The sequence below is a fragment of the Xiphophorus hellerii genome, chromosome 9 (genome assembly GCF_003331165.1).
Source record: "Xiphophorus hellerii strain 12219 chromosome 9, Xiphophorus_hellerii-4.1, whole genome shotgun sequence".
Taxonomy (NCBI): Eukaryota; Metazoa; Chordata; class Actinopteri; order Cyprinodontiformes; family Poeciliidae; genus Xiphophorus; species Xiphophorus hellerii.
The window spans coordinates 24,451,028-24,464,549 of NC_045680.1; the positions used below are offsets into that span (position 1 = coordinate 24,451,028).

At 41.1% G+C, this 13,522-nt stretch overlaps 1 protein-coding gene across 3 annotated transcripts; it reads left to right on the forward strand.

Annotated features, from left to right (window-relative positions):
- The first annotated feature begins 2,605 nt into the window (after positions 1-2,605).
- ube3a (ubiquitin protein ligase E3A) lies at positions 2,606-13,089 on the forward strand. Of its 3 annotated transcripts, XM_032572840.1 has the most exons (13): positions 2,606-2,920; positions 3,028-3,091; positions 3,167-3,230; positions 5,106-5,151; positions 6,466-6,722; positions 6,800-8,001; positions 8,101-8,245; positions 8,375-8,580; positions 9,329-9,493; positions 10,070-10,225; positions 11,131-11,204; positions 11,400-11,543; positions 11,653-13,089. In XM_032572840.1, coding segments are annotated over exons 4-13 (2,472 nt in total). In that variant the 5' UTR covers positions 2,606-2,920; positions 3,028-3,091; positions 3,167-3,230; positions 5,106-5,149; the 3' UTR covers positions 11,774-13,089. The 3 variants fall into 3 exon arrangements, with proteins under 3 accessions (XP_032428731.1, XP_032428729.1, XP_032428730.1); XM_032572838.1 differs by lacking the exon at positions 3,167-3,230; XM_032572839.1 differs by lacking the exons at positions 2,606-2,920; positions 3,167-3,230 and having other exon boundaries at positions 2,947-3,091.
- The last annotated feature ends 433 nt before the right edge of the window (positions 13,090-13,522 follow it).

Here is a 13,522-nt window from a genome sequence, read left to right on the forward strand (position 1 = left end):
GACCTTTCACCCCTAAGACCAGTGCTGGAATTATTGTCATTTTCCTCCTCTGCTGATCTCCATCTCCTTCACAGCCCGATTGCAAACTAAATTAATCTTTTTTTTCTTATCTTTTTCTATTTTTTCATACACTCTTTTTGTGTTCACTCCTAAGCCTGCAGGACATAAAACTCCCAGCAGTGATCTATTTCCAGGGTTGCATCTACCCTCCTTACCCCCCCTACCTCCGGTGCACCATGGCAGGATAACCAAACGCGTGCGGTAAAAAGCGATTTTATTCGTTGTCACGCTATGAGAAAACACATAAAAGATTTGTAGTGATGATTAAAGAGGCTCCTCTGCTGAACGGAGGTATTCTTCACGCTCTCCTGTCATTGTCCCTAATTACTTTTCAGGCGATCTGCTGTGCTTGCCGACCACCTTCATTTGAATTTCATCAGAGGAAGGGCGTCACCGAGTCAGGCCACTTGAAGCTGCATTGCTTTATCGTCAAGCTCATATCAGAGGATTGTTTTAAAATAAGACTTGGAGGGGTTCGCCACGCCAACGGCTGTGTCCAAATGATAAATCAATGCTACTTTTTTAAAAAAAATATATATAATTTTTTCAGAGCCAGGACCATCTGTGTTGCTGTTGGTGGAGAGAGCTTCCATTCTGCTCCATACACAAAGCGTCGCTGTGCTTTTTGCAGCCCATCTTCCCACTGGTGCAGGAAGCAGGCCAGAAGAAGCAGCAGACGAGCTTTCAGCTGATGACACAAAGAAACACGAACACCTACTAATGATCCGGGCTCCACCTGTCAGCTGGGAGAGGAGAAATGATGGGCAACTCCACCTCACGCCTCGCTCAGATGTTACTTTTACTTTGAGTCTTGACCCAAAGTGAAATCGCGCGCATCCGGGCCTGATCACTGCCATCGGAGGGATTTGTTTCTGGAAAACACTGAGGAGAATTTGGACTTTTTCTTCTATCAACCCCACCCATGTGCTGAGCGGCTCCCAACTGTTAAAAATTATTCATTTGAGGAATTGCACCGAGTATAAAGTACTTAAAAAAAAAAAAATCCCGACCTTTTCGGGACACGTTAACGTTACATTAATGACTCATCCAGAAGAACCCAGAACCTCGCACTGAAGTAAAGTGGGGGCAAAAAGAAAGAGTGGTTGCGTGTGCCTGCAGCGACTTCTAGTGTTCACAATGAAAACTGCAGCCACGGTTTACACATTTTTATGTGCAGACTCAAATCTAGGACGGAGTATTAACAATAATACAATATTAAAAATGATTAATAATGAAATAATAGCACAGTTATACGAGAATAATCTCATTTTACTTCCACTTTATTCTTGTACTATTGAGTTTATTAGCGTAATATTATTTCTTTCCTTAGTGTGGACCTAATATTGTACTAACAAAACAAATAACTATAATTACAGACTTTAAAAAATAAAAAAAACCTCCATGTTTTAGAATAGTCTTATACAGGCACGTGTTTTGAACATATTGCCGCTCCAGCTTCATAACACTCAGAATTATGCTTTTTTTTTTTTAAAGAACTCTTCTTTACAGTAAGATTAGGAATACATCCGAACTTCGCAGCAGCTTCCTTAAACTACCTCTGGGTTTGCTTTGGCCTCCCCGGTGTCAGGTGTAAGCATGTTTTCAGAAGTGTGAAGCGTAAAACTCGATATCTGATCTGAGCATTGATAGAATAATAAATGTGATTCTTCGACACAGCATGGCGTGGGGATTGGGTCATGCATAATTTAAAAAAAAAAGGCTTCATGTCAGAGTTGGGCAGCAGCCAGTTCTCAATACCTGCTGCGTGACCAGTGTGATTTATTGTTTCTGGATAAGACTTGGAGCCCAGAGGGAGGAAAGAAAGCTCTGCCGAGTGTTTAAATCTCTGTCAGTAAGTGAAGAAGGGTTGAATCTCTGCGCATTCAAAGACCCTGCTCTATTTCTATCACCTATTTTATTTCTTTTCTGTGACATTTAGTGGGTCATTGTAACTTTGAATTCACAAAACATACACGGTAACTGTACAGAAAGCAGTCAGGGCTCTGTGTTCTCTGTAAATGAATCACTTTAAATGGACAAAACTGTTATTTGTTTTTCAAATTCTAAAACAATTTTACAGTGAACATTTTCCTTTTCACACTAAACTAAGCACACAGAAATGAAATAAACCAAGTAGTCTGACTTTTGTAGACAAGCGATATTAAGTGCTGCCAGGTTCGTCTTACTAAAAGAAAAGTTTGTACTTCTATTTTTTATTTATTTTTTTTTGTCATTTGTTTTTCTACTTTCTTGATCAGAAAAATATCCGTAGTGCATTCAAATAAGAACAGAATAGGAGTCACTCTTTAAAAAAGTGCTTGCTATATTCACACAAGTCACTTTTTAAAATAATTTAATGGATGGTATAGTGTCCTAATTGTTCCTTCTCTCCCTCCTTCAAATAAATCAAAGCTGTCGCTTTAAACTTTTCGTACCTGGCCCTTTAAATTCCTCCACAGGGCCCCGTTTTCAGCCCCGCTTTTACCTGCGGCGTTTTGTGCGTTTTCGTCACCCCTCGCAGTCGTGTATGTGGCGCGTGAAGGCGAGCGGAGCGAGCGTACACGACGCTTGACAGCGTCGCGCTGCATGCCGGGATACAGCTCGTTCTTGTTTACAAGATGACAGTGAAAACCGCTACACTCTGACTTAAACACGGAACATAAGTCCTCTTTCTGACGCCGGCGCACCCGAGCCGTGAACACGCGTGTAAAAAACACACAAGTAGTTTTCTCGAGACGGAGCCAGTGAAACGCGAGCACACGGAGCTGTCAGTCTGTCACACGAGAGATTTTTTTCGAGATTTTTTTTTTTTTTTTTGCACCGTCACTGACATACGCTGAACTATCTTGTCAAATCACAGGTTGGTTTGTGCTACGACGGAGTTATTCAATTGTGACAACAAGAGAAGTTGGGCAGGTGGCTCTAGTTTGGAGCAGAAACTGAAGTCGTGTTGTTTCCTTCGTTTAGATTCGCATCGCTGGAATAGAAGTGCCTGTAATAGAAACGAGGCTGTACTTCCTTTTGAAGTGTGGTGAGAAACTTTACTCGTCTCTTCCTCTTCTTTTAGTTGCTGTAATTTTCAAACCTGCCCGTCTTTTGATTTTAGGGAGGCTGCTGCTCACCGGGTCTAAAGGTTAAGAGCTCATTTATAACCAGGATTTTACACCTAGGTAATTTATATATCATGTGTAACCTGTTATCTTCCCTATGATTGTTTTTTTGTGTCAATTCGGGCCTCTGTAACTTAATAACTAAGGTTATTTTGTCCCTATTAGAGAGAATACATGTAATCTTTTTGCTGTGAAATGTCCTTGCCAATTAAATCCCTTCACGTCACAGCAATATTCACACATTTAGTGCTAATGTGATAAACATTTTGTTTACATCACCCTCAGCTTCAATACCTTCACTAGTTTCTTCTAATGCGGTTATCTTCATCCTTCTGACCCAGTCTTATTTTTAATGCTGCCTGAATTGGTTGAGGCTTGCAGGCATTAGTTTGTGCCTTACTCACTGTATTTCAATTGACTTGAGGTCTGGACTTTAAGGGAAAGATTGCAACACCTTCTCCTGTGGTTCTGCTGGTTCTGTTGATGACCCAGTTTCGCTTCAAGCTTCAGCTGTTGGACTAATATGCTGTGATTTGGTTTCATTGTGTTGTGCAGTTTTGCCAATCATTTCTGCTTAGGTCTCATCTGCCCAAGGGACATCGAGAGGGAGCTCTTGTTTTTATTGTCGAGACGTCCACCGGTGAGAAGATGTTTTCCACGTTTGGGATAAACATTCTCACCGAAGAATAACATCATATAGCTTGAAAGTGTCCTTATGGTGCCACTCGACCGAAAGACAAAAAGGTTACTCTCTAATATTTCAGTGGGCCGCCTCAGCTTTGATTACGACATCCGCCATTGCGTCATTTTTGATTGGCTTCTGCAACGTCACAAGATTTATTTCCAGCCGGTGGTGCATAAACTTTTCACCTAGATGTTGTATTGATGCTGGGAAGAAAAAGAAAAAAAATCCACTGATGGAACAACCTCAACGATCACCCCGATCGCTCAGGTGGTCAGCTGTCCTCACTCTTTGAGTGCACAATGTCGGTGAACCTGAACCCGACCGACTGCAGCTACTCCAGATCACAGCACCGTCATCACAGGCTGATACAGTAGAAACTATGCATGATGGGAGCATCTCTTCATCTGCCTTTCTTCTTACCCCGAGGCGCCCATCACTCTGGAACAGGGTAGATCTGGACTCATCGGACCACATGAGCTTCTTCCATTGAGCCAGACTCCAACCACATTTGCTCCTTGAAGACGATGGTTCCCCTCCTTCCTTTCAGTTTTTAGCAGTGATCAGGCTACAATTTTAATCATTTCTCCAATCTCTTTAGATATTTTCTCTGCTTTTTGAAGGCCATGGATTTAAAGCCTTTCCCATAAACACAAGGCTGTGTCTTTCGACATGGTTGTTTCAGAAACAAGAAGCTACTTATTGCATCAGTTGGGGTTGAAGAAAGTGTTGCCAGCTGACAAATAATCGCCCATGCAGTAGTCGTCCAATAGGAGGCTCTTGTACCTGTTTGCTCAGTTAAATCCAGGTGGATGTTTTTGGGGGCCAGGCAGCGTAAAAACAAAATAAAGTCACTGCTGATGTTTTTTCTTGACATTGTGTTAAACACACACAGGTCTACATTATCATTCACATTTAATTAGTGGGACCTTGCTGATGCTTTCTTGTCCTCTTTGGCATCTGAAACACTGTAAGGGCAAAAAAACATTTCCCTGCACCTTTAGGCAACGTAAAGGATATTAAAATGCATCGTTAAAGGGTTATGAATTCTCTTACTCTCCTGTAAATATGGCTTGTAGGGCTGCTGCTGCTGCTCTATAGATTAGCACATTAAATCTTCAGGTTTCAATGGAGAAAAAGTAGTCACCAAAGCCTGGTCAATAAATACTGTTAGGGGCGGGGGGGGGGTAAATATATTTTTAATATGTGCATCAAATAATAGGAATTTATACTTTTGCTCGTCATTCTTTCAGCTGACTGTCCTCCGGCCTGCAGAGAGGCGTCTGAATCCAGCCGAATGTAAGTCTCCTCTGACTTGAATCAACAATTTATTTGTTTGTTTCTAATAGACATGTTTTCTCATTATTCATATAATGCTGAATGGACAAGGTATTTGTTTCTAACTGGCATTCCACTTTATTTAGTCAGGAAATATTAACTTCCTCTTACGTTTCTCTTACAAGAAAGTGAGGTACACAATGGTTTTACAGAAATGCAGATTTGAAACCACAAAAACCTTTCTTAAATTTTATTAAGGTAATGCTCTGACGCCTATCTGGTAAGCTGCAGGCTGCCTTCCTATGCAAATACATACTTTAAGACCATAAAACACAGTATTATATTTATTCCTGGTTTACTGTGAGAATGTTTTGCTGGTCCCTGCCTACTGCAAAACCTTTGTTTTGTGTATTTAAATTATAGGCCTGTCACTATAACACATTTTGCTGGATGATAAATTCTCCCAGACGTTATTGTGATAAAACAGTAATATTGTCGTTTTTCAGAGCATTTTCAAGAAATACAATGGTTATGGCATAATAAAGCAACAACACGCTCTCAAATCTCATTAAACCTTAAATTCTAATGAACATTTAACACTGGGACTGGAAGAGATTTTAAATATCCACAATGAATAAACAAAACAACAGAAGCAACAAATAAAATGTATTATGAAGTCAATTTTGTTTACAAAATTGTCCAAAACACCAGACTGAAGATGTTTGTCATCCAGTTTTTGGTTGAAAGAGAAAAAAAAGAGAAAAACGCTAAATAATGCAAATGGAAATGGTTGAGCTCATTTGAATTGTACGTTGAAAAGTACATTGACCTTTTTCACTTTTTCTCTCAGACCAGCACAAAGCAGTGCATAACTGTAAAGTGGAAGGAAAATGATCCATTTGAGATCAGCGTTTGTATTCAGGTCCCCAAAACAAAATCTAGCCAGACCTACAGTAGAATAGTTTAGTATGTGTCAGAATGGCCTAGTCAAAGTCCAGACCTAATTCAGTTGAAAGTTGTGTTAGAACTTAACTGATAGCCTCTGTTTGGTCTTACGGAGTTTGAGCTATTGTGCAAAGAAGAATTGGTAAAAATTTCAGACTGAATGCAAATGCAAGTATTTTTTAAGGTCACCTTTAAAAACAAATAAAAAAAACAAAATGTCTTATTTTTCTTTGTCTTCACAGTCAGTACATGGTGTTCTGTTACACACAACTCAAATGAAACACACTGAGGTTGTCAAAATGTAGCATATTTAAGGAGGATGATCATGTTTGAAACCCATACATTGCTTATATTGTAAATAATTATTCCCTGTTTATTTGTTTCTCACAGGAACAGAGCAACTGCAAAGCGGTTAATTGAACGCTACTTCCGACAGTTGACTGAGGGCTGTGGAAATAGCAACTGCACCAATGAGTTTTGTGCCTCTTGTTCTACTTGTCAACCTCTGGGCAACAACGCAGCAGCTGCTAAAGCACTGGAACTGTTCAAGGTTAACGCCAAACTCTGCGACTACTACCCCTCTGTCGAGTCCAGGTCTGACGAAAATTCGCGGCTGAGGCGTGAGATGAGCACCGAGGAATTCTCAGGTACTTTCAAAACGGACTATGGATTGTCGCAGATGTGGGGTTTAAGTCGGATTTAACGGTTCGGTTTCCGATTGCAGATGTTCACTACCTCACAGAGCACACCGTGTGTAGGATACTGAGTGTCTGCGAGGAAGAAGGGAACTACTCTGCTCTCGTCCGCGTCATTGGCAGGATATTCTCCAACGCGGACGCTCTCATGAAGAGTTTCCGGAAGGAAGAACCAAGTGCCGCCGCCAAAACCCTCAATTCTCTTAAATCGAAAGGCGAAGAGAAACAGAGCGACCAGTCGTCAGAGAAGAAGCTCTCCTCCTCTGCTTCCTCGCCCGATGAAACTCCAAACGGAATCCCCAACTCCTTTGAGTCTTCGGTAGACATTGACGCAGTTCGAAGGGTCTACGACAAACTCCTGTCCGTCGACCAGGTGGAGTCTGCCCTGGTCAACGCCATCATTTACCTCACTCCAAACGTGGAACTTGACCTGGAATATCTTGATGTGTACGAAGCAAACCCAGATTATCTGAATATTTTCATCATAGTGATGGAGAACAGCAACCTTCACAGCCCGGAGTACCTTGAGGTGGCGTTACCTCTGTTCTGCAAGGCGATGAGCAAGCTGCCGCTCACCGCCCTCGCTCGCCTGTCCAAGCTGTGGTCGACGTTCGGCCTTCCGCACGTCCGCCGTATGATGGAGACCTTCCAGCAGCTCATCACCTTCACAGTCGTTAGTAATGAATATGGCGTGGAAAACCTGATAAACGACGACGAGACGGTGGTGGCTGCCACCAAGTGCTTGAGGGTTGTCTTCTACGCAATCATCCTCGGCGGGGAGGTGGACGTCGAGCACAACGAGGAGGACGACGAAGACGCCGAGTCGGACGAACTGACGCTGCACGAGCTGCTGGGCGAAGACCGTCTCTACAAGAAGGGCCCGCGGGTCGACCCTCTGGAGAAGGAGCTGAGCGTCCGTCCCATAGACAGCGTCAAACCCCTCATCCCATTTGAGGATTTTGTCAATGAATCGGTAAACGAAGTGATTGAAATGGACAAAGATTTTACCTTCTTCAAAGTCAACGCGGAAACCAAGTTTTCCTTCCAGAGCTGCCCCTTCATCCTCAGCGTCATCACCAAGAGCCAGGGTCTGTATTACGACAACAGGATCCGGATGTACAGCGAGAGGCGCCTCACCGCCCTCTACAGCATGGTGCAGGGCCAGCAGCCGAACCCCTATCTGAAACTCAAAGTACGCCGAGACCACATCATCGACGACGCCCTCGTCAGAGTGAGTCTCGGGGCGTCGGAGGTGTTGGTTCGCGTTGGATGTAACATGGTTGGAGCGGTCCCAGTGAGTGAATACATGGTGACATTTTATTTCTTGCAGCTGGAAATGATCTCCATGGAGAACCCGTCAGACCTGAAGAAGCAGCTGTATGTTGAGTTCGAGGACGAACAAGGCGTAGACGAAGGAGGAGTGTCGAAAGAGTTCTTCCAATTGGTTTTGGAGGAAATCTTTAATCTGGACATAGGTTAGACTTGAAATAATGTTTTGTATTAAAAGCTTAATGCGTGCGCTTTGTAACTGTTGAGTTTTTGTTCACGTTGTAGAAATCATCAAAAGCTTCCATTCACTTGCTTGTAAATGACTTTCTTAACAGGGATGTTCACCTACGACAACGACACCAAGCTTTTCTGGTTTAACTCGTCCTCGTTGGAGAACGAAGCGCAGTACACACTTATTGGGATCGTTCTGGGGCTCGCCATTTACAACAACTGCATCCTGGACGTTCATTTCCCCATGGTCGTCTACAGGAAGCTGATGGGCAAGAAAGGGACCTTCCTGGATCTGTCAGACTCACATCCAGTACACTAACTTTTTCTATATGATGCTACATGCTCATGTGGATGTGTTAACATTTTACCGACAGGGTTCCTGTCCAGTCTTGAAGCTTCCCTTTCTTCCTTCCTTGTATCCAATATTTATTCTTACTTTATGTTGTGTCCTCCCACTCTTACTGTCTTTCCTTTTCTTTGTTTCATATGTCTATTCTTTCCTTATGTTATTCTTTCCTTCTTTGTTACTTTCTTTTGTTTATCTCCTTATTAACTTCTTTCTTCCTTTGCTACTTTCTTTTTCACCCTTCTTCTTTCCTTCATTCCAGCCTTGTGTCCTTCCTTTCTCCCTCTCTTTCCTTCCTTCCTTTTCTCCTCTTTCCTTCCTTCTATTCTGCCTCTATTCACTCCTTGTGCCATTCTTTCCTCCCTCCTTCATCCTTGTATCCTACTTCTAGTTTTTCCTTTTGTCCACCTTTCCTTGCTTCCTTACTTCCTTCACTGTTCACTGCCTTCCTTCTTTCTTTCTTTTCTTCCTTTCTTTCCTTCTTCCTCCCTTCCAGTTTCTGTTTTCCCAGGTCCGATATTTAAAGGCTGATTATTTATGTAAGAATATCAGGGAAAGCTAATGTAAAAGGCATGGAAATCTGGAATTTGAGCCTGAAAATTTCAGGAATTTTCTGATAAAAAAAGTGAATTACCCCTATAAAGAGAAAATGCAGTACTTTTCTAGTTTCAGATCTAGCAGCCCTTCAGGTCTCATGTTTCTGCTGTGGCAGGTTCTCTACCAAAGTCTGAAGGAAGTGCTGGAGTACAGCGGCAGCCTGGAGGAGGACATGATGCTCACCTTCCAAATATCGCACACGGATCTTTTTGGAAACCCCGTACTATATGACCTGAAGGAGAAGGGGGACCAGATCCCCGTTACCAAGGAGAACAGACAGGTGAGCTGTTTTCCAACTTCACTGTGATTGTGGCCAACACTTCTTTTATATTTTATACACAAGGTTGTAAGCCTCAGTTTAGAAATCCACACGATGTAAATTCCTAACTTTATGCAGGTTGAATGAATTATTTTCAACTGGGGCATCATTGCCGTAGAGTCTGAAAAGATTTCTGTGTGACTTCCACTTAGGTTCTATTATCAGACCAGACTTTAAAGAAATACATCCTACAGATTCAGTTTGGTTGTAACATTATTCCCAGATCTAAATCCTGACCTAAAGCTTTTAGAACGAAGTATCTTCTATTCCAAAGACACTGGTTTTACGTCTAGTTACACAGATATAGAACATGCTGGTTCCTCCTTTGACTTAGGTGTGTTTCACAATTAAAAACAGGAATAAGAACTAAATGAAATGACACACAAGCTCAGCTGAACATCCTGGACAGTATCCACGACAACAACCCCACACCGACTTGTCATTTCAAGAAAGAAAACAACAAAACTACAATGAAATGTTTGAACTTTTTAAACATGTTGTTCTTTCTGTGTGTGTGCGTGTGTGTGTAATACACAGGAATTTGTTCATCTGTATGCAGACTACATCCTGAACAAAAGTGTGGAGAGCCAATTCAAAGCCTTTAAGAAAGGTTTCCTGATGGTCACAAACGAGTCGCCGCTCAAATACTTGTTTAGACCGGAGGAAGTCGAGCTTCTGATCTGTGGGAGCAGGGTGAGAAAAAAAAAATCAGCAACCTCCATTTTTAATTTTGTAATGAATTGAATCTAAATAGGAAACAAAATAACTCATTTTGTGACTAGTTTTATGCAATTTAGAAAATCTAATGCCTAGAAATTAAATAAAAACTTAGTGAGTGTTTTCTTTTTCTTCAAGATTTGGAAGCAAATCTTAAATGCTTTTAATTTGACATTATCAAGCAAAAGTATTCGCACCTCCTTTTCCACATTTCGCCACATTAGCAGTTTTTCAAGGACAACTTCATTAAATTTCCACAAAATAATGACATTGAAAGTACCAGGAGTACTTTTAGATTTTTTTTTTGTCATTAGGTTGGAAACTAGCTTTTCTTTTTAGAAGAAAAGTTGCCTATGCTCTCTTTTGCAAAAGTTTTTTTTTTCCTTTACTTTAAACCCGGAAAATTTAAATAAAAGTGTTTCTCTAAAAATAACAAATATTTATCCAAAATGATCATTATAAATCATCTTTTTTTCAAAATGGCGTGTAACATTTGGGGCTATAAAAGCCTTTTATGTAGCCGGACTGAGAGCCAAAATGGCTGCGTGGACTGTGAACGTCTATCGGGTTGGTTTTCAGGTGACAAACGTTTGTGGTTATACTGCAACAAAACATTGAAAGTGGATGTGAACGTTTGTAAGTCACTGCAAGAATTTCCACAGTGGTTTTACCCTCAGCTCCTGCTTCTGGGAAGGTCATAAACTGTAGTATGGAAGAGTAAAGTTAATGATTAACTTTCCAAACAAGTCTTTGTTTTCTAAGTATTTGGCAATAATGGACAGACATTCCTCTTGCAAAACTGCATCCTTTAATCTCATAGTTTAAGAAAAGATTAAAAAGTATTAAGAAGTGATAATATAAGTTGTCTCTTTTTTCCTTAGAAACTTGACTTTGAAGCACTTGAAAAGACAACAGAATATGACGGAGGTTACACTAAGGACAGTCAAATTATCAAGTAAGTCCGTTCACTGTCTTTAACTTTTATCTCAGCTATAAATGTTTTAATGTGGTTTATAAGCCATAGTGAAGTTTAGCATTTTAAAGCACTGAGAACTTTGAAAACTTCAGTCTAGAAATATCTTCTTTTTTTTTTTTTTTTTACATGCGGAATGCAAAGGAATCCTGAACTGATGTTTATTTTTGGCTGCAGGGACTTCTGGGAAACCATCCACTCTTTCGGAGAGGAGCAGAAGCGACTTTTTCTCCAGTTCACCACAGGAACGGACAGAGCTCCAGTTGGAGGTCTCGGTAAACTGAAGATGATCATCGCGAAGAACGGCTCCGATTCAGACAGGTACAACTGGTCCAGGCAACTTCCCGTTGAATTTCAACACACTCATCTCAAATAAACGTTTTTTTTTGTTTTGTTTTGTTTTGTTTTGTTTTTTTGCGGTTCATTGCAGGCTACCAACCTCCCACACCTGCTTCAACGCCCTGCTGCTCCCTGAATACTCCTCCAAGGACAAACTGAAAGAGAGACTCCTCAAGGCCATCACTTACGCCAAAGGTTTTGGAATGCTGTAATGGATTTCCAAAGAGAGTTGTCTGTCTGTGTGGGAAAGAAACAAAAAAAAAGAAAAAAAAAAAAGGAATACCACCAAAAAACAACAACAAACAAAATGCTGCAATAATAATTCTGTGCCTAATCAGTCTCTCACAGACAAACTCCACTGTTGGCCTTCCACGCTGAGCCCTCACTTGCTTTGTAACCTTGTCACTTGTGCAGGCATTAGAAACCCCAAATAAGTTCAGCCTTCTCCCATCCCCACATGTTCTGGTCCTGAAAAGGCGAAAACCCGTTTGTGAAACTGTGAAAGTGCGCTTACGTGTAGCACATAGAGTATATTTATGATGTCAGTTTGACTTCTGATGCCTCTGACGTTTTTGGAAATGTAGCAGTATTTAGTCCTCACTGGGCCTGATGGTGCTCCTTGGCTGCGATTGTCAGTTCAGTAGGCTGAGGTGAAGAAGCCTTTTGTATTACCTGCTCACTGACCTTCAGTTCGTTTTATGATTGAAACCTTTGTGCCGTGCCTCCTGTAGCGGATATGGACTGAATATCGTTTGCTGTGATCCTGATGTGATGGTGTTGGCTAAGTGTTTTAAAGGGGCAGTGTTAAGTAAAATTGGCTTTTTGTTTTAGCTTTACATCATGTTATAATGTTATTCCCTCATCAAAAACACACCTGGAGTGTTGCTTTTTCTTTAATGCTTGTTTGAGTAATCCTTGAATCTCCCATGGCAACCACTGTGGGCGCATAAACACTTGTTCTCACCTAACGCCACATTTTCCACTCCTTTCAGCTCCTCCAGACTAGTGGCAGTAGCAATTAGTAAACTACTTGCAATGCTCCTATGGACGGCTGTAAGCAGCTTAATGGAGAAACGTTGTGATGACTTCCTGAAGGCTGAGTTTCAGAAAGAACAGGAGCTTCTTAAAGAGACAAAGGCCCAATATCAAGGATTTAATTGCAAAGTCAAATTTCTTTCCAGTCATGTTTGATATATACAGCATTTTATAAGAACTGACAGTAACGTAGTTACTCGATTGTGCTATAAAATGGCACCATGTGCCTGGAAAGTACATAATGCCGCCCCTTTAAGATTACTTAGCGATTGGTTTAGTGTGTGAGATCTTTTAAGAAAGCGTCTCTTGGCTCGTTTCCTATGAGTTACTGATTTGCACACTTGCCAAATGTGCAAGGCCTGTTTAAGGGAAACAGCCACAATAAGTGTTTGATTTGGCCAAGTATCTCAGGTATGTAAAGAATTTGCAGAAAATGTGAAAACCCTTCTGTAAACTCTCCAATATGCAAGGTAAATAAAGGTGAAAAATTGTAGATTTGTTGTAAATTCCTGTATTCGCCTGGTATAAAATTTAACATTTGATTACTAGCCAAGTCACAGATTTCTTTTCTGTGCCAGGACGCTGGGCTAATGCTAATATCTCAGCAGTGATTTTGCGCCGTGTCATGTTACTCTGACGACGCACATCCTGGAGTCTTGAACTGGCCACAGCTGACAACAGCTCAACCTACTTTCTGGTTAATGTAGCTATTAACTATTTGACCACATGGGGCACTCAAAGCATCCCCTGCTGGTTAGTGCATGATTAAAAATGGTCAAAATAAATAAATAAAACTAAATGGTCACTTTAACTCTATTAAGTAAACAGTGCACTGTGATAAAACGGTACACTGTTCAAAAGGTGACAAAATGTGGTAGGACTTGATGTTTCCTAAAATGCATTTCATTTTCTAATGTAGCATGTTT